General features: G+C 42.5%; 1 protein-coding gene across 1 annotated transcript; it reads left to right on the top strand.

Moving 5' to 3' along the window:
- Nucleotides 1-57: 57 nt before the first annotated feature.
- RagA-B (Ras-related GTP binding A/B) lies at nucleotides 58-24,307 on the top strand. Its single transcript, XM_065425585.1, has 8 exons — nucleotides 58-217; nucleotides 5,574-5,673; nucleotides 8,871-9,001; nucleotides 12,549-12,707; nucleotides 13,865-13,960; nucleotides 19,387-19,509; nucleotides 20,637-20,844; nucleotides 23,845-24,307. Exons 1-8 carry the CDS (start codon nucleotides 185-187, stop codon nucleotides 23,943-23,945), a joined length of 951 nt encoding a protein of 316 aa, XP_065281657.1. The 5' UTR covers nucleotides 58-184; the 3' UTR covers nucleotides 23,946-24,307.
- Nucleotides 24,308-25,520: the final 1,213 nt, after the last annotated feature.

A 25,520-nucleotide genomic window follows, 5' to 3' on the forward strand; every position in this document is an offset into this window, starting at 1 on the left:
TGAATATGAAATCAAAACCGAACCTTGTCTAATATGCCTGCCGCTAGAGGGGGCGTTATCATTTGTCTGTCAGTCACAAGACAAGCTTCGCCCAGCTGCTTTGAGAGACAAGCGAATACGGATTGTGCGGCAAATCGGGCTATTTGGGCGTAAATTTCCCTGCCGACTAATTTGCAGGACTCGGATGCAAAACAGATCCAGCGCCATGAAGAAAAAGGTACTTGTTCGAATTCGATTTCCTTCACTCGGAACTGTTTCTTCCGATGTTTTCACGAGCGCAGAAGCGTCGCTACTACCAAGGCAGCATCTTCTGTGATGCATCGTCTCGTGCGGCATCATGTATTGAAGTTTGTCACATGACAAAATTATTTCTATGTGGCATACCTCGTTTGTCAGAGCTTGCTCTTTGGCACTTGACAAACCGGAATACTCGTGCACGTGAGACAAGACACGCCTTCCGGTGGTCATATTCTGAGTAGCACGACTGACAAGTTAAATATCGTGCTTACAGAACCGATCGGAAATATTGCACCGACACAGAACTTTCGAATAATGCCTTTCTTACCGTACATCAATTGCTGATAGAAATTTAACTGCTTGGTTTGACGTGAGAAGTCGAACAAGTGTGTTGCCCACGCCGAGCACTAGGCTATTTGAGGAGGTATGTTTTTTGTTCAGAGCTATATTAAAGCGAAATAACTAATGCAATAATAATTAAAAAAAAGAGATAGCGACAATTCTACGTCGCTAAGTGAAGTCAACACGGTACACGGTATTGGGTTGAGGGTATGGGGCACGACAGCCGCATCATGCGGTTGCGCTTTTCTTTGGAAAATCTTGTTTCGTTATCCAAGCAAGACTAGCAGAACAGTACGCATTTGGGCTGGTTGGTTCATGATCACGAGCAGTAAAACAGCCCTAAGCAACAGGACGAGGAGAGGGACATGGACAACAGTGCTGACAAATAACTTGGTTGTTAGTCACCGCTGTTGTCTGTGTCCCTCTCCTCGTCCTGTTGTTTAGCGCTGTTTTACTGCTCGTAAGACTAGCAGCTTCACGGAATGGGCAACATCAGTTATGTTTTCGGCCTTATTGAAACTTCTGGTGAAGAGGTTTGAAGAGGGCCAACACGGTCCTTGTTGAACCATAAAGTTCTCTTGCTAAATACCCAAATGGAGGAAGAAGAGGGGGAAAGACAAGGAGGCGCCAGTGCACAGACCGGCAGGCTACCCTGTGTTGGAGTAACGGAAGTTAAAGGTTGCAGGAAGCTCGAGCTAAAACAAAAGTGTGTGTCTGTTGGGGGTAGGGGATGGGGGGGGGTAGGGGGTAGGAGGACGCATGATGTAGCGCATGCTAGTTCTCAGTCTGTCACTCTGCCTGCATGGTTCAAGAAGTGCAACAATGTTGTGCCAGGCTACAAGAAGCATTACGCAGCACGGACCTGGCCGAGCAGCTCTGGGCCGTCCAGCGAGCCCACGATGCGGCCAGTGAGTTACAACTCCTGGTCCCAACGTGGGAGTAGCCTGCTCTATGGGACCTTGCATCCCACAGCTCGCAAGACCTTTCATTAAAGTTATTCCATCCATCCATCCATGTAGTGCGCAATAATTCTCAAAGTCTGTCACTCTGTCTGCATGTCCTCAAGAAGTGCAACAGCGTTGGTCTGAGTACAGTCTGGATGAGCGTGTGAGGATTCTCTCCTCCGACAAAGTCCAATTGTCCAGTCTATCGAATGGGGCTGAGACTTCCTTTCTTGGTGTACTATAGCGAAGCCATTAATTAACAAAGGAGATACACAATTGGCCACATTTGTCACATGCAAGGCAGTCGACCATTCCAATGTACATTGAATAGGGGTTTGTAAAGGCCACACCGAGTCACAGGTGGCACATAAGCGTTTCATCAGCTTGCATTATCCCAGGTGGAAAACGGAGCTGTAGACACACATTTAAGCTACGGAGGCAGGTTTTTATCAATTCCATAGAGTTCCAGTGTGCCAGTGTAAGCTTGCCTGCTAGTGAGGGAAGTCTTGTGGCTGTGTTGGCTCTTCACAGTGATACTATCATGGGCACATCAGGCGGCCTCATCCACAAGGTCGTTGCCATAGATGCCGCAATGGCCTGGTATCCACTGATATGCTATGCTGTATGTTTTGTTGATTGTGTGGTGATGAAATAGTCTTATGTCAGCAACTAATTCTTCATTAAGCTGATGATGAAATGGTGACATAAGACAGTGGACAGCTGCCTTGGAGTCAATTCTCAAGGGGCTTTTCCAAGTGGAAAGGCCCTGCATCTATGCATGCTGTTTTGTGTTATGCAAAAGGTGCTATATTGCTGTGCCTCATCACTAATAATGACAGTTAGTTAAAAGTAAACATCAATGAAGCTGTGTCAATTTTTTGAACAAGCTGCATTGTACAGTATTGCATCCATATTAAGCAGGTGCATGGGGACATTCAGGTGCCAGGCATCCTTGTAATGCATCGGTTTCAGCTGAGATCTGCACTTTCATTGAATGATTGCAATACTTGCTGCTTCTTAGTTGTACAACCGTTGACAGCATTCACCGATCATTCTGCTGCATATTTTAGGTTGCAACGTATTGTGCCTGCTGTTATCAGTAGGCAGTAGCTTCTTTGTTTTTTCTAATTCTCACAGCTGCAATAGCTTTGTAAGTGCAGTGACAGGTTGAAACAAATGACAGGACAGACACAAGCGCTAACTTTACCAAAGTCTTTACTCAAGGCAGGTGTGCATCGAGGCGTAGTTGCATTTCACCCTGACTTAACATGGTGGCAGCACTCGCCATGTGGCAACAAACAGCTTCTCCCTTTTAACTAGTCTCATTTCAAGCTGGTTAAAAGAAAGATTGTTAGCCTATGCTTTGACAATGTATTTGGTAAATGATGTGACCATTGAATGATAGAATGCTTACTTTGCCAGTCAAACACCTGCCTTATATTGCAGACTGCCAATACAGTGAACGCACGATTCAAGGTGTGTCCCACTTGGCAACTAGGCAGACAAGTACATATGCACTAGTCTACTTGCCTCTCAGAAGTGAAGTATTCCCTTCACATTCAGGCATCTGTGGCTGAGTTTCTTCTTAAGTTGTTTTTGCGTAAATGTACAGACACTCCAGTCACTTAAGGTAATCGTAAAATATTTATTTTTCCTTACATTCATAAGATTTCACACTACTTGAAAAGGCTATCGGAGTCTGCCATTGTCATTGTTGCCTTTCCTGCACTTTGAAAGTTAGACAAGCTCTGTAGAATCACTAATCTTGCCGCTGACAAAGAGGGTGGCTGTAGTGAGCATCACGGAACTTGCTTTTTAACTGCAGAGATTGTGCAGTCTATAAAATTCCTATATTATGCAGAAAGGTTTATATAGGCCAGGTAGAAAAGTGTATAAATGACAGATTAAGAGAGCACAGCAACAATTCAAAGAAAGGATGTGATAGCTGGCTCTTTCTGCATTGTAGCACGTGTGGTTGCGAGCTGCTGTTTTACAAATGCTTTGTTGTGTTGCGACAGAGATCAACTCATTAGGCTGATTCTTAAAGCAGCAAAAATAGCAATAAGTACTGGGTGGGTGAGCATGCTTTCTCTTTCATTACTGCATCTATAAATATCTGTAAGTTTGATCAGTAGTTTTTCTACGTATTGTTAAACATTTCCGTTGAAAATCTACTAGTAGAATCATGCACTGGCTGGCATGATTGCTCAACTTTAACGGTTTGTCAGGTTTGACACTTTCTGGCACATTGGGGAGCCTGAAAAAAATAAAACTTCGACTGGAGTTATCATCGACACTAGACTACACTGCTCCTAGCACTTTAGTAAAAAGACGAAAAATTTGCGCTTTGGTCTTTTCGGCAACGTAATTTTTAAATAACAGCAGCAGTGAAGACACAGAAGCTTCTCTCCGGTTTTCAATTTTCCGATCTGATGTATAGGCTGTTTCAACAATGTCTCAGACAATTGTAAATGCTAATGAGTGCATGTTATTTTTATAAGTATGTTTGATTAATATAAAGTACAACTTTATTTTATTTCCCCCACTGTGGGCTACCTTTGTTCCTCAGTACTTCTGTATGTTCCAATTATTATGAGCAATCCTTCCCATCGTATGGGGTTTTCACTCGCATGAGGGCATGCAGTCGATTTCAGACTTGCCTTTGACTGAAGCTTGACTAGCTGTTCAATGTCTTGCATTTTTAACACTACCCCGGCAATGTGCTATTACTCATTACTTCACAGTATTGTGCAGCACTTCAAATGACTGTATAGCATGGTACAGAAACTAAACAAAGCATGTTGAGGTTCCAGTGCCAGTTGAATGAACACTTGTCCACCTTGCTTGCACACAAAAGCTGATCATGAGCCTAAAGACTGCAGTAAAAAGTGAAGCAGGCACTTGCTGCAATGAGTAAAAAGAAATGCTTCCCGCACAATGGAAGCTTACCCTTTTTAACATTTGCGAAGCTACTGCTTTCCTCTGTAGCATAGGCGTCACTATGGCTAGTATTGATGCCAAGAAATCTTAATTTTTTTGCGACATCTGACTAACAAAGGTTTAGAACTAAAGATCAGGTAAATACTTTGTATATTTCAGATTTTTTTACACTCAGTACTCATACTAAAAATAGGAAATTATTGCTTTTATTCATGTTCCTTGAGGTACTTCTTTGAAGTTTCCCACAAGATTTCTGAGAATTGTCTGAGCAATTATTGCTGCTGTTCATCCATTCAAAACACCAGTGAACAGGCTATAATTATATGTATCGCAGTATACGTTGCGACTACTGCATCTCGAAATAAAATGTTAGAACATAAAATACCCCAAAATGAACACATTTCTAGCAGTAATGAGAGTCCAAAAAGAACTATCTTTCTTTAATGTGGTATGTGTGCATAGCATCTTCCACATGAGTGTGATACGCATGTATGAAGCCTTTGTTAAAGTTAATGCTTGTGTTCGTTCACTTGCTTGTTTCGGTCAGTCATTGCATTTAAACAATCCTACCAACAAGACTGAACCTCAACAGTACTCAAAACAACCTCAGACTCCCTCCTACATGAGGTTCAGGTCGACATTGCTGACTTCACTTACAAAATTTCTAGCAGTCACCTGCCTTTGCTTAGCAGAACCCGTATTAGTGCCTCTATCAATGTGCTTGAAGAGCAAAGTTTGTATCTCTGTTGTAAAGTGTTTAGCAAGCTTTCTTTCTTTTCCAGAAAGCCCACATATTCCACCTGAGTGTAGCAAACCATCCATAAGTAGTTTTGAAAGTTAGAAAAACATTTAAGTGAAATTTTCTTAAAACATTCCAGTGTTCAAGTAAAGAAGTTTAATATGTTCAAAGTTTAAATAATTTTTCTTATCTTGTTAATGATGTTTGACAAATGGCATGGCACATGGTGAAGTATTGAAAATTATGATTTGGGGCACTTTTGTGTGAGCTGACAGTCAGCAGTATTGTGGGATGGTGCATCATTTAAAAAATATATCTGTTATCTTTCTGTATGATTTTTCACTCAGTCATATCTCTTCGCACCATTTTAGGTGCTGCTCATGGGCAAGAGTGGTTCGGGGAAAACAAGCATGAGGTCCATCATATTTGCCAACTACATTGCAAGGGACACGAGGAGGCTGGGTGCCACAAGTGAGTGCGTTTGGAATTGTTTCACTTATCTCTGCTACCCATTGTGATACCCTGAACTGAACAAGACCAAGGCAAACTGGAAAACTCCACTGTGGTTGCTTTCCTTCTGCAGATGGGAGTTTCCCTCCAAAAATTACTATAAGGAATTATGCCACTGCGGTTATTAAGATACTAAGCCAATGATTGTGTTCTGCTTGTTGAATGTTGTGAATTTTCCTTCAAGGATCCCATAAATTAATTTTATCAGCCTACAGACTCTTTTTAGAATGACTAATACACGAAAAGTATCTCAATAAGCATCATCTCACAGAAATTTTGACACATCTTGCTACATCAAATATCTACAATTGATACGTTATGAACAGATTTATTCAATAACTTTTTCCCTAGATGGATAAAATGTGGAACCAATTGGCTAATAAGGTTATATCTGTTATGTCTAACAAGCTATTTCTGTCATCACTGCAATAATGTTCTTGTATTTTGCAAGTGTTTACTGTTTTTCACAATTACTTTGTTTGCTTTTGACCTGCTTTTATTTATAAATCATGTCCCCCCCCCCCCCCCCCGTTTCCCACCATAAAAGCCCAAACCACACGTACGCTTGCATGATAGGCATGATAATGTCTACATGTCAGCCACGCCTTGCAATTAATTGCAGTTTTCATCCACAAGAGACAGCGTACGCTCACTGGGCTCACTCATTGATGCCTTGACAGATACACTTGTTACTTTGTTATTGACAGTGTTTCAAAATACCTCAGTATATATAAACGTAATTGCTATATTTTTAGAGCTGTTACGTCAGGGCAAGAAACAACGAAAAAGCACTTTTTTGCATGATTTAAACCTGCTTCACGGAAAGTTCATTGTACCATGGCGTAGCTGCACAGGTATGGGCACCGACGCAAGGCAGCCGAAGCCCCTGATAAGAAATGAGCTGTTCGCCGTGATCACGCTGCGCTTCAATGTGTGTGAGTCGTGCCGCACCATCTGCGCATGTGTTAGCATGCGGATGTCCGCAAGCGTACGTGTGGTCTGGGCTTAACACTACTTGGTGCTGTGGGTAAAGAGATAAATAAATATAAAATTACATCAAAACTCATCTCGCAATGACTGTTGATGGTAATGTGAATAGCAGTCACGCAATGTAGCAAGGTCGCCCATGAGCATGGAGGCATGACGATGACAGTATGATGCTGATGCATTGAAGATGGAATAAGGAATGATATCGATGGAACAACAACAGTGTGACAATAATGATATGTCAATTCTTAAAAATTATGAGGACGATATAATGACGATAACCTGACGACGTGAGGGCGATGAGATGACGACAATGGTGTGACGACAACCGGACAAAGTGAGAATGACGATGATCGCACTACCAAGACAGCATGGTGATGACAGCATGACAGTGGATGCATTCTAGTGTCTGTCTAATGATGATGCAATGAATATGATGACATAATCACGATTGAATGACAACAGCATGACTACGATAGAATGACGTCAATGGATTGATGAAGATGGCCTGATGATTATGAGAAGACACTGCTGACACGATGATGATCATGAAACGACAGTGTGACGATGATGGCATGATGACAACGGTATGCTGAGAAATTCATGGTGACAATGCGGTGACGACGATGTTAAGACAACTGCATGAGGTCAGTGGAATGATGAAGACTGTATCACAATACCTGTATGACTACTCTGGCTTGGCAATGATGACATAACAAGAGTCTGATGTTGTAGCTGGAGTGACAATGATGACATGACCATTACAGCATCACAATGACATTCTGACAATGTAGGCATGATAGTGACAGATGATGGTAGCGTGACAAAGACTCCATAATCATGATTGAATGATGACAGTATGGCTAAAAGACAATGACAAAGAAAGATTGACGTCAATGGAGCAATGAAGGTGGTATGACGATGATGCATGGATAATGTTACTGAAGTGATGAAAATGATAAAACAACACCGTGACGACGTCTGTGTCACAACGATGGCATGATGACGACAGCATGACGAGAGTCGGATGAGAAAGCTGGAATGATGACGATGCAATGACCACGACAGCATCACGACCCTGAACACACATCTAGTGACCCCAGCTATTTGGACCACTGGGTCGGAGTAGTAGGTACGACAATGACAGCATGCTGAGAGTTGGATCATGAATCTGGAATGATGACGATTGAATGACCACGAAAGCAACACTATGTCGGTGTGACAACAAATACATGAAACTGTATGACAACAATGGTGTGATGACGCCGGCATGACGAGTGTCAGATGACAAAGATGGAATGATTACGACCTCGAGCACCTACCTACTGGCCCGAGCTATCAGACAACTTGTGTGACTCGGTCAGGATAGATGACAAGAGTAAGATCATGAGGCTGGAATGAAGACAGTGGATCAACTACGACGGCATCTTGACCAAGAGCACATACCTAGCCGCCCAAGCAGGTAGACAACTTGGGTCACTGGGTTGGCGTAAGAGGCTAGATAGATGGGCTGAAAATGGCTGAAGTAGGCAAAGAATGCTATTCGCATTAAAAATTATCTTCCTCTCAAGTGGTGCCCCTCCTCCCCTGCTTGAGCTGTGGTTGTGTGGCTGTGGCTACATTCAGCATACTATGAAGTGCATTGTCCAGCGCCAAAAGTGTAAACTTCTAGTCGGTTCCGACAACTGCTCTCTTTTATCTGTTGTTGTGGCCACTTCCCGCTTGACTCATTTCTTGTTGTTATGGTGTGAATGATGGCCTTAGGGTGAAAATTACGTGCAGTGCACATCTTCTAGCTCGTATGTGGTCACTCTCTTTGTACGCACCTGCTCGCGAAAGGGTTGCATATAGTCCATCAGCACCCTCTAGGTAAAGAGTTCAGTGCGGTAAGCCTGTGCGTGGCAGGTGAGTATTTGGATAACATGTGTAGAACAAAAGAAATACCTAGCTTCACCATTTTTTCCTAATGGGCTGAACCACGAGAATATGTGAGCTCCTTTTTTGCAACCAATGGCACTGCACAGTGACTGTTACGAAGGTAATATGCCATCAAGGACCCTGCATCAGCAAATTTTGGTTGTTTCCTAGGCTTTTTCTAAGGGGCCTTTTTAGGAGCTCAACATGGAGCTCCTAGCTCTCCACCCACTCTCAACATGAACTCCTCATTGCAGTTGACGTTGAGCACTCACATGTGCGCTTCCTGGGCAACCTGGTGCTGAACCTGTGGGACTGTGGTGGCCAGGAAGCCTTCATGGAAAACTACTTTGCCAGCCAGAAGGACACCATTTTTCGGAATGTTGAGGTTAGATGATCATGTAATACTTGCAAGGTTAGATTGTGTGCAGTAGAGCAGTGCTGTGGGCTAATGACATCTGAAAAAATGAAAAACTGAAATTGTTTTTTTCAAATTGTTTCAAAGAAATCCGAAATGATTTCTTTGAAAGTGCCTCTTAAGACTGTGTACGTTTATGCAAGGGCACAGCCTTCTCCTGTGAATTTGGTTGGGTGCAGCATATATAGGCAACCTCCTGAGATGGATCGGTCCAGGGCTACACACCACAAATCATACTCCAGTGACATGTATGCAGCGAAGCTGTGAGAAATAAAGTGTTTATTGTAGTATCTAAGTAAATGAAATAGGCTTTAATAACTATGCCAAGTATATTTGAAATAGTGTGCTTGGTTTTTGGACAGCTTATGTCCAGCAAATGTAAAGCCGCTGCACATACTGTGAGGGCAACTAGCCTTCTATAGTGCAGGAAACCATGTGTCAAGCTGTGAGGCATTCAAGACTACGTCTATTGGAGTCATTCAATTAACGGTGTCTAACAATGCCATTTCGTTGGATGCCCAATTTTTAGCATGAACAGCCTTTCCAAGGAAATAGTTAATAGTATTCAATGTGCAGTTCAAGTTACATTGCTTTATGCAATAGGTGTTCGCATGCCGGGAATACAAAAGTCCATAATGAGAAAAGTGGCAAACCATTAAAAGCAATATGTTGTTGTATGGGTTATTTACACCACAGTGGTGTTGGTGTTGAACTTTATTGGGGCATCTCTGCCACAGACCTCTCCAGAGCAAAACATGAATCTTGTTGTGAATCTTATGTGTTCCTTCAAGCATTGGCTGCGGCCAAGTGAGAAATAGTTACCAATATTCCTGAGACAAGCAGTGTACAGGCAGTGCATTGTGCCATTTCTGACCTATCTGGCCAGAAACTGGATAATAATAATAATAATAATAATAATAATAATAATAATAATAATAATAATAATAATAATAATAATAATAAAGGAACTTGAAAGAAAGCTGATGACAGCATATAGATAAACATAAAAGTATAGGTGTACCTTATTTACTCGTTTAAGACGCACCTTTTATCTGAATCTTGGGAAGGTCTGGCTCTTACACTAGTCGGGCAAATGTTAAAACTGCGTACAATGTCGCAAATGATGTGCAGAATAATGCAAACACTAGCTACACACTATGCTCACAGTTACTCAAGATTCACAACCAGTGATAGTTCCACTTCATTCTTTATCACCTTAGCTGGCGACATCGCCCCATTGTCGCCGGTGCTTACTACCTCATTGGCACACTCCAAACGTCTTCCTCTGTGCCGTCTACGCTGTTATATATTCCTGTAACTTGAAAACTCTTAGTAGCCATGGTTGTGATTTATGCATTGTAGCAGGCAACTTTGGGGAACATTTATTTTTTCATATTTTTTTATCTCAAGAATGGGATTTGTGGGTCTTGCGTGAGGGTCAGTCTTTCTCAGTAAATATGGTAATTCTACCATGTACAGGCGCAGCCACTGTTAGAGGTAACACGGCACGTGTGGCCACGCTCCTTGGACCACCAAGAAGCGGGCGCTGCGCAAAGTATTGTGGCGCAAGAGCAATCAGCGCTAGAGGCAGAGGTAGCTGCGCGTCATCTGCTACGGTTCCTTCTACTTCACCGTACGCACTGTGGTTCCAAAGAATAGCCATGGCGCTCAAAAGAAAGTACTTGAACTGGGTTATCTGGCCACGCCGTTCATGCTGCACCCAGTATCCGGCTTTGAGTTTTGGACGTTCGTTTTCATCGCATTCATCTCACAGTTATCGCGTCTTTCTGTCACCATAGTCTCGATACGCGTATACATGCGAATTAGCTTGCGAATTCTGAAACCAACCCTCGGTGACTAGAGGGACCTTTTAGAATTAAAAGGTGCAGTTAAAATTTTAGGTGTATAGCATGCCTGCATGCTTTGATAATTGATTTAGAATACTACCTGTTGACACACCATTGCTACAGGATTTTTGTACTCCAATGTGCATGCGCAATCTAGGTTTCGCTGCTCGCAGTGAAGTGGGAGGAACCGTAGCAGACGACGTGCAGCTAACTCCGCCTCTGGCACTGATTGTGCTTGCACCGCAATACTTCGGGCGGCACCCGTCGTGCTCCGCGGAGTGCGGCCACCCGCTATGTGTTACCTCTAACAGTGTACAAAGATTCCATCATGGGTTAGACAATGAATGCTGCTAGTGATAATCGAGCTGAAATTCAGGTGGTGAAGCTTATTAGGATATATGATGCATAGAGATTAACTAGTTCATGGGTTTAGTTGCCTAAATGTCTAGGAAAGAAATATGTTGGGCTTGGTAGGGATAATGCCAGCAGCAAATCAGATGGAGCAACGAGACTAGAAAAATTACAGGTAATAGATGGACTAGGTAAAGCAGTGCTAGTGTCATATTATTTCTATATTTTTAGGGAGGCTGATGATATTTTTATTTCCTGAGCATATATCATTTGGCTGAAATGAACTCTACATATGATGAAAGTGGCTGGCACAGGACAGAAGTGATCGAGGCGAATTACGAGAGGTTCCTGTCCTACAGTATGTTTACACCTGTGCCACACGGGCACTAAAAATGACATGCAGCCGGTAATGCCTGTTCTCTAATAACATTTTTATTGCCGGTGTTGCCACGGGCCCAAATTCAATGACATTTGACACATTGTCGATGGCAGTACGTTTTGAAGTGACCAATTATAGGGTACTAATAAAAAAAAAATATATGCATTTACAAGTTGCATCACCTTCCTGAATAGCGAAATGTAAAAATAAGCATACTATGGTGCCGTTAGCTTGAATTTGTTGCTGTATTTTACAACATTGTTACCGACCACAGCAGCTTCGGCGATTGCATGCTAAATCTGAAGGCCAAAATCAAAATGGCACCTGCCACGTCAAAGCTGCTGCAATGCCGACTTGTGTAAGTTTGCCAAGTACAACCTCTGATAAATGCGTTGTAGTTGAAACGCACGCATAATTTTTCATTTTTCTTAGAGGATGTTTGAAGTACTTATTATACTGCACTTCGCTAGTTATGGCGAAGAGAGTATGCATTTCTCAGTGAAATGAGTTCTGGCAAACGCATTAGGTAATGAATGACATTAAGGGGAATGAAATTATATTTTTCTGTGTGGCATCATGCAAATGGCATTAAAATTTCAGGCATTAGCAAGTTAATGTCATTTTCTGTTCCCATGTGGCACGGAAGAACTTCAGTTTGGCCTAGTTGGTGTTTGCTGCATATCATATTGACCACAAATAGAGGTGGAGACAGTTGAAGAGAACACAAAAACGACATGGTTCTCTTCCGGTTCTCTTGTGTTCTCTTCCTCTGTCCCCGTCTTTATTTGTGGTCAATATGATATGCATTTGGCATGGATATGCTCATGTACATTACAGTGATGACAGGCTCTTTGTCCAAGGTTCATTTGTATGTGCATGCCATCCTTGGTTGCAAGGTCAAGGAAGCATGCAATGTGTAATAATTTATTGTGCTTTACAGGTTCTGATCTATGTGTTTGACGTGGAGTCAAGGGAGCTGGAAAAGGACCTTCATTACTACCAGTCATGCTTGGAGGCAATACTGCAGAATTCAGCTGAAGCCAAGATCTTCTGTCTCGTTCACAAGATGGACCTTGTGCCTGAAGAACAGAGAGATAGGGTGTGTTTGTTTTCCTGTTTTGATGCCTAGGACACTACCGGTCTTACTCAGAGTCAGCTGCTTTGCGTGAAGACATGCAGCTTTTCAAAAGCCTCCTTCTGCTTATGTTCTTCTTAGGTGGATTGAAGTTTTATTTGTGAGAAAAGTGGACATTTCTGAAAAAAAAAAACATTGTGGTGTACATGGCAGTGTGCATGTACAAAACAAAAGCTATTAAGCCTTTGTCATCAGATAGGAGTAACGTGAGAATAACAATTGGGTATTGATGTTTGCTTGTTTTGAATGAACTTTGTGACAGCATCTTGGTAGTTGAGAGAGTGCATTGGCTTATTGTATCACAGAAGTGGACTATTATGCCTTCTCATGTAGTGTTTATCTTCTGTGCTTGCATTTAGTGAAGTCTGTTATTCATCATTCATAATGTCGTTTTAGTACTAGAGACCATCATAAACCTAGAAAAACATTTGGAGAAAATATTGCCAAATCTGGATCACAAGTATTCATTCATTTTTTATTGTTTATTAAAAAGGCTTAGAGAGCCAGTTCAGCCATTCAATGTGGTGTAATTTTGATTCTGTAATATTAATTAGGTTTGATTCAGTTGCACTGGCATCAAAGGAAAGCTACAAGCTTTTGAACCTTTGTTATGAATTATTCCTGTTGCATTGCTGTCAAATGAATTCCCCTCAATATTGCAACATGTCTTATCGCTGGTTTCAGGTATGCATTGCAGCAAAAATCAGATTTGCTTTGGTGCATTGATATCATCATTCTTAACTGCAGTCAACCAAACCTTGCCATGAAAGAATAGAGAGGAATGCAAAAATGCTAGCACAAATGGAGCAAAGTTGGAGTTGGAGCAAATGGAGTTTTCTCTTATGGGCATTGAAACATTGCAGCATTTAAGTGCAAGGCACATAAGCTGCCAATGTTGTGGTCAACACTCCCGGCTCAGATTGGCATGCATAATACGAAAATCATGCCACCGTATTCTACCATGGCCCATGCGATTGAAGAAGTAACTTGTACTCACCAATGAATGTCACTCAGAGCTTCTAGCTTTGCTAAGCGCACAAGAATGCAAGTGTGTGAAGCTCTAAATAACAGTGATAAACAGCTATGTGCATTGTTCATTCACTGTGCCTATTCCTTTGCAGATATTCCGTCTTAGACAAGAGGACCTCAACAGGTTGTCCAAGCCTTTGGAGTGTGTGTGTTTCAAGACATCAATATGGGACGAAACACTTTACAAGGTAGGCCTGAATTCTGTAGTGTCCTTCTTGTGACTGACTGGTAGCACTGCATTTGGACACAGTGAGCTGCCATGCTGGCTTTGTGGCTGTGGCGTCATGCTGCTGAGCCTAAGGTCACGAGTTTAACTTCTGGCCATGGCAGCTGCGTTTTAATAGAGGTGGAATGCAAGAACACTCGTGTACTGCGCTTTAAAGTTGCATGTTAAGGAGCCCCAGGTGGTCAAAACTAATCTGAAGCCTTCCACTATGACATCCCTCATTGCCCACTGTACAGCTGCTGGATGTTAAACCCAACAATTTAAATTTCACAGAGTGCATGGCCATGTTAGTAATCAAGATTTCTTGAAGCTGGCCTATGTCGGGTGGGTTGCACGAGTTCGAAAGAATGTACTGTTCATGTTGTTATGGTGCATTTGGATAGGACTGTACGTGCAAGAGGGAGACGAAGAAGAAGTGGTAGACTGTCTCCTGGAGCTGTGACCTTTATAGCAGCCTGCACGATTACCATAATCTTTTCCCCATGTAAATAGTTGTACACACGTTTGTGCATCGGGCAGGAACTGCGATAGTGTGGTTTCAAAACCACAAAAAAGAACTCCGTGACTGGTATACCTGCAAGCAGAAGTTGCGAGATCTCTTCGGAAAACTATTGGTTCGGAAGGTCATCACCAAGAAAGAGTTGGCATCACGAGTTCAGACATTACGTTCAGACGTTACGACGTTACCACCGAAGGCTACGTCGCCTATATACAACATGTGCTGGCACTTTGCCACAAGGCTGACGTTGAAATGCCAGAGTCTGGAAAAGTCGGGCATGACTTAAAAGGTATCGCTGATAAGGCCTTCAGTTTACTAATTTGTAAATACTCTGCTTGGCTAATGACATTATCATGGAGTGCAAGCATTTCAAGCAGGTGAAAAGCCGTCGTATCTATCGGTCATTTGCACAGCTTCCAAATACGGCTGCAACATCATCTTGTGAAAACTGACAGGACTCTCCTTCGCGGCAGCAGCAGCCTTCAGAGATGCTGATGAAGATCATGCGCTGTGAGCTGGAAATCATGTGTACCGCGGCGCTCTACCCACCTGTCAAAATGATACATGTGCTCCTATGGTTCCCCTTGTTCAGGCTATTGTGCGCCAAGAACTCACCAATGTCAGCTTGCAGTCAGTTTGCATTAAGAGAGAGAATTATGGTTCACATTGATCAAGAACTGCATTGTTTATATTTATAAATAAATGTCAATGAAAATTGCATGGTTTGTGTATTTTGATGTGTTGAATTTGTATAAAATTGTTTTTCCAAGATGCATCATGCAGCTAATTTTTCTTTCTCAAAACCCAATCATGACCGTGATCACTTCTCAGTTTTGGAGCATAGGTATCACTTCTACTCCAGATACTGCTGTGGTTGCTTCTTGTCTGAAAAGTGCAAGAAGACAAGGATGTTTGTGATTACTTGGAAAATTTCTTATATATTCAGAAATTTGAAATGAAATTTTGCTTTCCAATGTTTGTTGTTCCTTAGCTTTGTCAAAATTAGCCAAGAACTTTCTTTTGTGCTTTATTGCACATTCTGTAAACCTCCTCATTATTTTGGATTTCACGGGGCTGGAAAAAGAATGTCAAAATTAACCGATTTATTGAAGGTGTCAAGAATACAAATAACAAATTCTTACTATGTCAATACGCTTTTATTTTCTGAAGAAATCAGCAAATTATTGTCTATTTTGTACAAGAGCAGTGCAGAAGCTGCAATTCTCATCATTCCGCGACTAATTAGCGCTTGCAGTGGCGATGACCTCGCGACTTCCTTCGCAGCACAGCCGCGGCACGCGTCCTCAGCTGGGACACGCTTTTCACTAGCACGTGCACATCCTGATTATTTTTTAGCCATCGCTAACAGATTGTCTGTCCATCACGATGTAGCCGGTGCTTTTCACCCTTGACAGCTTTCAACTGAGTTAAAATTAAACTACTGTGTTTGCCGCAACCACTGCGGTAAACAACCACGAAACCGCGGCTGCTATCGACATGACCATGGATGCCATTCTTGTGGTTCTGAAGGCATGTGGCCAACGCATGCACATAGCCAAAACAAAATTACCATTTGCTGCAACAACTGCAGAAGAAACCGTGGTCGCTGTCAACGCGATCATGGATGGCGACTACACAGTCTTGAGCCGACGTGGTGTTATGCATGGTGGTGAACGCAAGAAAAGGCTTTCAAGGCACAAATAGGGTCAAAGTGTTCTGGCTTTGCTGTCATTCACGTACGATTTCTGCTGATGACTGTCGCGATGTGGACTCCCCCGCTTCGTTTTGGCTGGACACTAGCACTGTTTTAGAGGGACTTTCCTTTTGCTCTTGCGTGTCGTACATTTGCGGCGCTCCGTGCACGCCAAGCGTCGGCCGAATTGACTATCGTGCAGCCAAATACGTCCGAATTAACAGGAATTTGATTGCATTAAGTAACGCATACCCCTGCTGGGACCTATGGACGAATCCGAATGATCTAATATTCCGAATAAACGAGGGTGGAATTAACAAGGTTTTACGATATAAGAATATATTTCATACTACTGACTGTTTTACAGCTAATTAAGTCACCTCCAATCCAAAAACGTGAAATTGTTAGTACAGTTAATGATTACATATTGTGCGAGCACATTTGCATTGAGCACATGAATATACATAAGGAGCGCAAGTTTCATCAGTTTAGAAATGATAAGAGTGCGCTCCGCTATCAAAAGCAGGTACAACATAGTTTGTATCAATATTTGATTAGAACAAAGGCAAGAATGCATGAAATATGTTTCTTTGGAGGTGACATCACTAATTATCAGTGGCTTAGCCACTGCGCTAGAAATAAAAAAACAATGTTGCTATCATGTCTTGATTTTTAGTTTTTAATTTTTATTTCATTCTGATGTATCATGTCTGTTATTTTGACAATTCAATAGACTGACAAGCACTAGGAACGTATTGCAAGAGGTTGGTGGAAATGGAAAAGACCACGATTTATAGTGATCTAATCGAGCATGCTGGTTGCAATTTCAATAGGAATCATAATTTTAAATCTTCACTGAAATTTGCGAAAAATGGTACGCTGGCACGAACTGGTGAAGAAGCCTCGGTACTTGAGATGAATGCACTGACATAAGTTGGCTGTCATGAAGTGCACCATGTGATTGTTTAAAATCCCAGTCTTTATATTACATAGACATTTGCGCTTTATTCTATGTGGATTACGAACTACAAAAAAAAAATGTCGCGCCAACGAGCAGTGCTGCCTTCTCGGCAATTAGTAGAACGGCAGAGCTGTGGGGTCCCTCATTGCATGGCGACACGCCTGAGTGTTTTTGTACGCACGAGTTTGTGATTGAGTACCACGAGTTCTGTGGTCTCCCTGTGAGATACAAAATGCCATCCACTAATTGTGCTGCATACGGGTGCCAGTGCTACATGAATAGCACTGCTTGCGTATCCTACCGCTCCCCAGCAATGACGATGTGCAGTCGCTATCGCACTTACCTGTCACTGTTTCTAGCATGTGTCTTTGGGCATGTGACACCATGTGCGTTTAGCCGGTAAATGAATATTTACAGCCATTTATACTACCCATAAATCTATGAGCCTTACTTTGTGCACTATTGCAATATCAGGGTGTCTACCAAGTTGACATTTCAAAATTCCCTGAGTTTTCCAGGTTTTCCCTGAGCACCTTTGCGAAATTCCCTGAATGAGCCAGAACTTTGTTTTATGTCAAGACAGGCTGACACCACGTTGCCCGATGCTGTCACTCTCTAGTAAGCATGCTGAAACAAAAAAAATGACTTAATCCAGTTTGAATAGTAAGGAGTAATATCTATTTTATTTAAAAAGAAAACAGAAGGAAGGTGTTAGTAAAATGCACAGCGAAAGAAATGGTAAAGCCCATTCCAAATTGAGTCGAACATCTTCAAATACGAATGAAAAGGAGATGCATACATAAGTAAATATTTTTTTTAATATCAGCTATTTCTATCAACGGATAGCAAGCTCATCTGTATGGGGTCCTGAACTTTGTCACAACTAAGGTTCTCTCTCAGCAGCTGGGAAGTCAACCTCAACTGTCATGACATACTCTCCGCCTGTACACAACATCTCAGTGTTGGGTTTCACTGCTTAAACAATTTATTTTGGTTTGGATGAGGGACACCTGTGTCTCAGCGTCAGCCAATACTTAGTTTTTTTAGCTCAAGCTCCTTCAAAAAGGCGGCGGCACCGTTCATTTCCCGTTAATTCCTCAGTGCGTCGGTCCTTTCTGTTCTCATCCTTCTCCTACCACGCTTTCACCACATGGATCATCTGAAGCATCCCCTTGGTCAGTTGTACTGTCAACATTTGATTTTTCGGACTTCCGAGGGGCCGCAAAAAAAATTGAAAAAAAAGAACAGGCAGTCTGAAAAAAATTAATCCATGTCTTTAACTGCCTTTAAGGGCTAAAATTACCACAGGCACGTCTGAATAAGCTCTGAAGGCCTGCCAGTACGCTTATTAGGCATATCAGGGCTTGTACTGTGACAGAAGACGGGGTGCACGCATACTATGTCCCGTGACAATTGCCCCTTCCCACGCTTGTTATGCTTCACCGCCTAACATTAGTGTACTGAGGCGAAGCTAACTTTCGGAGACGCATTACGCAACGCGCTGTGCTCTGCGAGCTTCAAGGCCAATCGCGAGGATTACAAAGGCGGAGTCGGTGCCATTGGTGATAGCGGCGAATTCTTTCAATGAAAAACACGGCACCGCACGGCAAGAAGCTTAATAGCGAACATTGAAGCAGCTAGGCCTAACGTTGCCGCGGTGGTGGTTACGGCTGCCAGCGGATCTATCTGCGAGTGTGCCGGTTCGAGGTTCGAATCATAATAGCGGCGGTGGCGGCTTTTATTAATGCCATTTCAGACCTGCAGTCAGGGCAATATACATTGACTAAATGGTGTACGTGGTGGTGCCGCAAAACCGTGCAAATTATCGGGCATGCCCGAAAAATCGGGCGTCTAGAAAATCGGTCGTTAACTACTCTGGCAATACATGGCGCCGATGACACGGCGTCAATGACGATTCGTTGCGATTCCTCTGTTACTGGAGCCAGCATTAACACGACTTTTATTCCCTTTCAATAAAGTTACAGCTAATTTTCCCTGATAGAAGCACAAATTCCCTGAGTTTTCCCTGAGTTTTTCCAGACTGTCCAAATTCCCTGAGACTTCCCGGTTTTCCCGGTTTTCCCGGTTGGTAGACACCCTGAATATTTTCCCATCACTGTCAGTATTTTGCCCTTTGGGTGAAACTGCAACGTTCTTGTGCGTTCTGCAGAACGAGTTTATGCTTTGCGGAGGAGTTGCCTTGGCGTGTGTGTGACCATGATTGTGTGCATGCAGGCCTGGTCATCCATTGTGTACACCCTCATACCCAATGTCCAGCAGCTGGAAAGCAACTTGCAACAGTTTACCAACATCATCGACGCCAATGAGGTCCTCCTGTTCGAGCGTGCTACTTTCCTTGTGAGTATGCAGATAGATGTGATGGCTGTGAAGGAAGGAAGCAAGTTCTCGTAATACAAGCTATTGCTGTTGGCATTACCGAGAAATTTGGTTTTAATCCAGTGACTTATTCTGTGCCAGCACAATTGAAGTGACATAGCATAGTGGCTGTAGCACATATTGGCCATGAATGATATTGGATTTATGGTCAGTAAATTTTATAACTTGCTGGCTTTTGATAATTCTTAGTTGTGAGTGCATTTTTAAGCTCTCAATATACTAAACACGAGTATCTATTAAAGTTCTTGGTTTATTTAAATATTGTAAGAACATCTTGGATCCTGGTTTGTGCACTTACACATGGACTGGGTTTGGGATTGATGGAGGTAGCAGTAGTAGTACATAGTAAAGTTTGTAGTTATACAGTGAAATCCCGGTAATTCGAAATCTCTTAATTTGAATCGAGAGATGATTCGAACCGATAAGCAGAACCATATGTATTTGAATAGAGAAAAACTTCCACAAATTTTAACACTTAGGACTGTGTAGTGATTACTATGAATGAAATTTCTCACCCTCATAGACTGCCTGTCGAACAAACCAGAGCCTAAGGCCAAAGTATAGTGCGTTGCTAGCCACTGTAACAATGCATATAAAGCAGAAATTGAGCCTTTTAGCTTTGTGTGATATGTTAGGCCCACAGAGCATGCACCACCTCTCCACGGAACTAGGGCAAAGTGCCATGCTAGCAGCGTTTTAGCATACGTGATTGCAGTATGCATTTCAGCAGATAAGTAAATTGATGATGCAGTAAAGAATTAGGCTTTAAGGTGTTAGGCATTGCATCACGTGGCCAGCACTAAATGCTGTGGCGTTATCTGACAGGCATATAATCCACAGCCCAGACCTGTATGATTATACTTCTCTGCATTTTCAGCTCGAATTAGGCGCACTTGTTCAGCGATCCGTAATTTCTGAGAACGTGCTTCCAAAAACGCATGATAAGGCACTAGGCCTCAGTGATCAGGTAAAAACTTATTTTTTGCAAGTCATGCCTGAAATATTGGCAGAAGTTTCTCAATAATTTTCTTGGTATCCATCAGTACCTACCGGTGCCCTTAATGTTTCCTGTGTCTTCCTCAAAACAGATAATCAGCCACTGCCAGCGGAAGCCCCACCATGATGTTCACCGCTTTGAGAAGGTCTCCAACATTATCAAGCAGTTCAAGTTGAGCTGCAGCAAGCTAGCTGCCCAGTTCCAAAGCATGGAAGTGCGAAATAGCAATTTTGCTGCCTTCATTGATGTCTTCACCCCAAACACCTACATTATGGTGATCATGGCTGACCCTAGCATGCGTAAGTTTGCAGTTTCTTGTTTCTCTATTTGTGCAGCTGTTCCAATAGCCTCACTGTTAAAGTATGTTGTCCCATAAATAAAGCGCAAACATTTTTAGAATCCTTCAACTGTAAGTGGAACTCCACTTACAGTTGAAGGATTAAAAAAATCCGAATACCTGGCTTTTTCCATCTTTTCGTCTTTGCAAAAGCACTGGAAGCTACACATTGGAGAAGCCAAGAGGGCAAAGCCCCGGCCAAACGTGGAGTGTTGCAGCAGCAAAAGGGTTTGTCGCGGCACCCTGTGGCGGCTGCAGTAGACTGCGCTGCGCTGCCATCTCTGAGGTTATGCAGAGCAGGTGCAGCTGTGCGCAGTGCAAAGATGAAATGATTTTGCTGTCTTTTTGAGATTGCAGACATATATATTTTCCATTTATTTAACTCAAAATTAGACATTATGTATTACCAAGATTGTTCTTGCGCTCACAATATCAGCCAATAGCATGTAAAGGTGGCAGGAGAAGACATGCCCAGGGTGCCGGTGTAGTGGCTAGGCGAGTTTTTGGCCCAAGGCTGCTTCAGGCTCCTACTTGGGATCGAGGCCACATCTGAATTCTTCCTGTAGCCTGTGGTTGGCAAATATTGTGTGTGTGCAGCCCAGTGGGCTGAACGTCTGCACTGTGCCGGAGTTCAAGTGGGCTAGCGTTGATGGACTAACTGCTTTCAAGGACGACATTGCAGATATGAGCAAGCGACTGTTCACTGCGTTTGACATGAGATTGTAAATTCCCTGCTGCATGCAGTGCAGCATTCAGATCGCATGTTGACAGGAGCCTTGTGAACAGATGAGCAACTTCTTTAAAATTATGTTCAAAACGTATTTCAGGGCCCTTTCAAAGTGATTACCTATGTAATGTTGCTTGTGTAGATGGCATAAGTAGTGGGAAGTACTATAAGTAGGATTCAGCGAGTCTGGAAAACAAAAATAAAGAAAAGAAATGTTATGAAAAGCACACCAAGATAATTTTTAATATCTGGTTTAACAAAACAAAAATTCTTAACATTTTGCTTTAAGGAGGTCCTGAACCACCCCTTGGGCTTGGTGGAAAAAAAAATAAAACAGTCTGCGAATAGCACACGCTGCTGTGGACAAGTCAGCCAAATTTTTCAGTCGTGCGTACTGCTGGTGACCTTTTCAACAGAGGCCTGTTCCTCACTCTTTTCTGGATGCTTCATTTTGTAATATAGAAGATTCCCGTACGCAGCTGCTATTGGCCAATCAAGAAGGGTGTTTGAATCAGTGTGCTTCTTCCTATGGTTGCTGTGTATATTTGATGCAGCTTAACGAACAGGCCAAAGTACGTCAAAATCTACTTTTGAATTTCAATAATTATTACGTACTTCCGGAAAAAGCCGACTACCATCTGCTCACGCTCTCTTATGGCCATCTGCGTAGGAATTAAGCTTTGGCCACCTTGCTTATAGATGTTGTAGCTGTAAGGTATCACTAATTTCGACTAGTTTTTAACACTGAACTAGCCTCGAACCACATGAAACTTAGGATCAGACCACATGCATGTTTGCCAGCACGCACTCACTCTTGGCCGCTCCTGGTTAGATGCCCTGACAGACTTCTATTTGTATTGAGCTATTGATAGTGCTTCCAAATGTACAAGTTGGATGTGGCTACTATCTGTCGGTAGAACTGGTGCAAGACAAAGCCAGCCCGCACCACGTAACATGGCCAGACTGGAGCATACGAGTGCAAGCGTGCACCGAAGCCCTGTCGTGCTCAAAGCTAACACTGCAGATACACACAACAGTTGCATATAGCTGCAGTCTGCTACGTAGTGTAGATGCTGCAGCTGCCGCGATGAGTCTGTTGATCGAGTGCAATGCAGCTCACTGAGGTGCGCGTTTGGTGCGTTGTAGGCGTCATAATCAGAAGTAGTGGTATCTACATGATCATCCAAAATCGTATTTGAACTGTGCACCACAATGACGTTCAGTAGGTGGAGCGTTGTGGGCACGGCATGCCCTGATTCGCCGTAGCCTCTGCAATGCAAGCCATTGAAGAAGGAATTGAAGCACCATGTAGGGCACATTTTATTACCATTAACTAAGCTTCTGCTGAATGCATTCAAGTACTTTTTGCGTCTAAGTATTTCTGAAATAGCCTCTTTTAACTTCAGATGCATTTCTTGACTTCAATGAAAAGTGGTTCAGGGCCCCTTTAAGTGTAATGTAGCGACACTAGTGTCTGGTGCATTATTGTGTAGTAGCACTCAGTGTTTCATGCAGTATAGCAAAACCTGTTTATATTGAACTAGTCTCTAAAGAAGCATCGGCGAGTTTGATGCCTTGTGTAATAATAATTATAATACATTGTGTAAAACATATATTGGACTTTAATTTTGTGGAATGGGACTTACCTTACTGGGAGAGATGCTGATTGGCTGTTCCTAACGTCATAAAATCAAATGGCCATGGACCCATGCACATGATGCTAGCTGATAGAAAGATATTTTTAGAGGTTGTTGCCACGGCACACATCTTGGTGTGCAGCCATGGCACTGAAAATTCGCACTAGGCACACACAATGCAGGAAAGAAAACTTTTCTTTTTCCTCACCTCATTGCAGCTATAGTAGTGGTGTGGCTACACAGTAGAACCAACTTGCGCAGTCGTTTGGCATAGAGTTGGCCTAAGATGTGTGGATACAATCTTATGTTCAGTGTAACCACACATTTTACTACATATGCTCACTGCTGCTCTATGGTGTTCAGAAATTATTCCAGATAATGTAGAACTTGATTTAACTGGGCCCAGTATAATTTTGTTTGGCTGTGTAGGTTTGTAGGAGACATTCACAGTTCTGCTGTGCATACTAAAACCAATGTAACAAGTGACCCGCTTTGTCATCTGCTTAAGTTTGTCTGCAGAGAGTTTGTAGGAGTACCTTTTAGAGTGAAATCATTTTTCTGGTTGTCAAGGCAATGCTTGTTGACTTCTCTCTCACAGCACCAGCGGCTACTCTGATCAACATCAAGAATGCCCGGAAACACTTTGAGAAACTCGAGAGTGCCAAGGGCTCAAGCTCACAATCACTTGCAAGGCGATAGTAGTTCCTAGAGACTGTTGATAAGAAGCCTCATGTTTCGTCTCCCCTTGCTCCCAGCACAAGGTGTCCTTGGTGCACCGCGCAATACTCTGGCACCAAGCTATTTGTGCTGCCTCACCTGGCTGAAGCCTGCCCAGTTTAAAAACCCAAGAAGTTAATTGTGTGAAGGCTGTGACTACAGAGAAAGCACATCTCATGTTCCGTGCGGCAGGTCTTGTCATATGAATCCCAGGGAAAGGAATAGGGCAGTGTCAGGCACTGCAGCTTGTTTTTGGCCAGTTCAGAATATACAGTTCAAAAATGTTTAGAGATGTGTATTTTGTACAAATTGATGATGAATAAAAATGTTGATATTGAAAATCATTTTGTTTCTTGTTATGACTGTGTAGTGTACTGGAGGGTGCTATCATGTTGCATGGGCTCCTACACAAATTTAAACATGACAGGTGAGAGTATAGACAATACAGCGCACACATGTAGTGTGCTTTAATCACTGCCATGCCATTACATGTACAATGGGCAAGAGTGTCCTTCAGCTAGTAGCTGTCATTGCAAATTACTTATGGATATAGTATTCCACTAGGCTCTTTTCACATTATAGCGATTGCCATAAAATATAAAAGTCAGAATAAAAAGCCATCATAACCAGTATTACAATGCAAGACTTTCCTCATAAAATTTACTCTCCAACTGATTGTGTCACAACATTACAGGGGCATGAGCACTAAAAGTAGCAGTTTTTTGGCCCATGGGTGGCACAGGACGCTAATGAACACAAGAACACTGATAAACATTTCACTATTGATGACGAAGGTATTAAAAATTGAAAAATACCGTATTTACTAGTTGGTGCCTTCTACAAGATGGCTTTTAGCTATCTCTGCTCAATAATACTTGCCCAATTTTCTCATTGAATTTTTATTTTCTAACACAACTTGTGACCAAACCATTTGTAACTTGTACAATACAGTTGAAATTTCACCTCACTCTACAGCTTGATACCAGTTTTTGCACGGATTATTTGGCTGTTGCTGTTTCCCTAGGATGCATAAGTAGGGCCAAGTGCAGAGGGGTCAGAACCTCCATGTGTCCCCTTCACAATTTCATTAAGCCTTGATGTAACAGAGCTGGTAAAATTTGCAATTTGCGTCGTTATATTGAAGTTTGGCAGTATGTAAATTTGACCTTTTATGCAAACAAGTACAGTTGCCAATGGATATTGCAATGGAGGGGCTGCAATATTTTCCAAATTATTGGCCAATTGGAAAAAGCAGATTTAAAACGGAAAAAAAAATAATTTTGTTCAATTTGAGGGTTGGCGACGAAAGATACGGTTTCATACCGTGTCTCTGATATCTTCACGTAGACGGTACAAAGCAAAGCCAGCCACACATTCGCGTCCACACGGCCCCCACGGTTGATAGTGTTGCCTGCAGTGGGACGATGCTATCATGAAAAGTGCCGACTGTGAGGAGCAAAGGCTTCGTCTGCCGCTTGCTTCAACGATTCTCCAAAAGCCGAGATTGTGCAACTCCAGGATAAACGTGCATGAACGCAGTGCACGTGATGCTAAGCC

Source organism: Dermacentor albipictus, chromosome 1 (genome assembly GCF_038994185.2).
Source record: "Dermacentor albipictus isolate Rhodes 1998 colony chromosome 1, USDA_Dalb.pri_finalv2, whole genome shotgun sequence".
In the NCBI taxonomy this organism is placed as follows: domain Eukaryota; kingdom Metazoa; phylum Arthropoda; class Arachnida; order Ixodida; family Ixodidae; genus Dermacentor; species Dermacentor albipictus.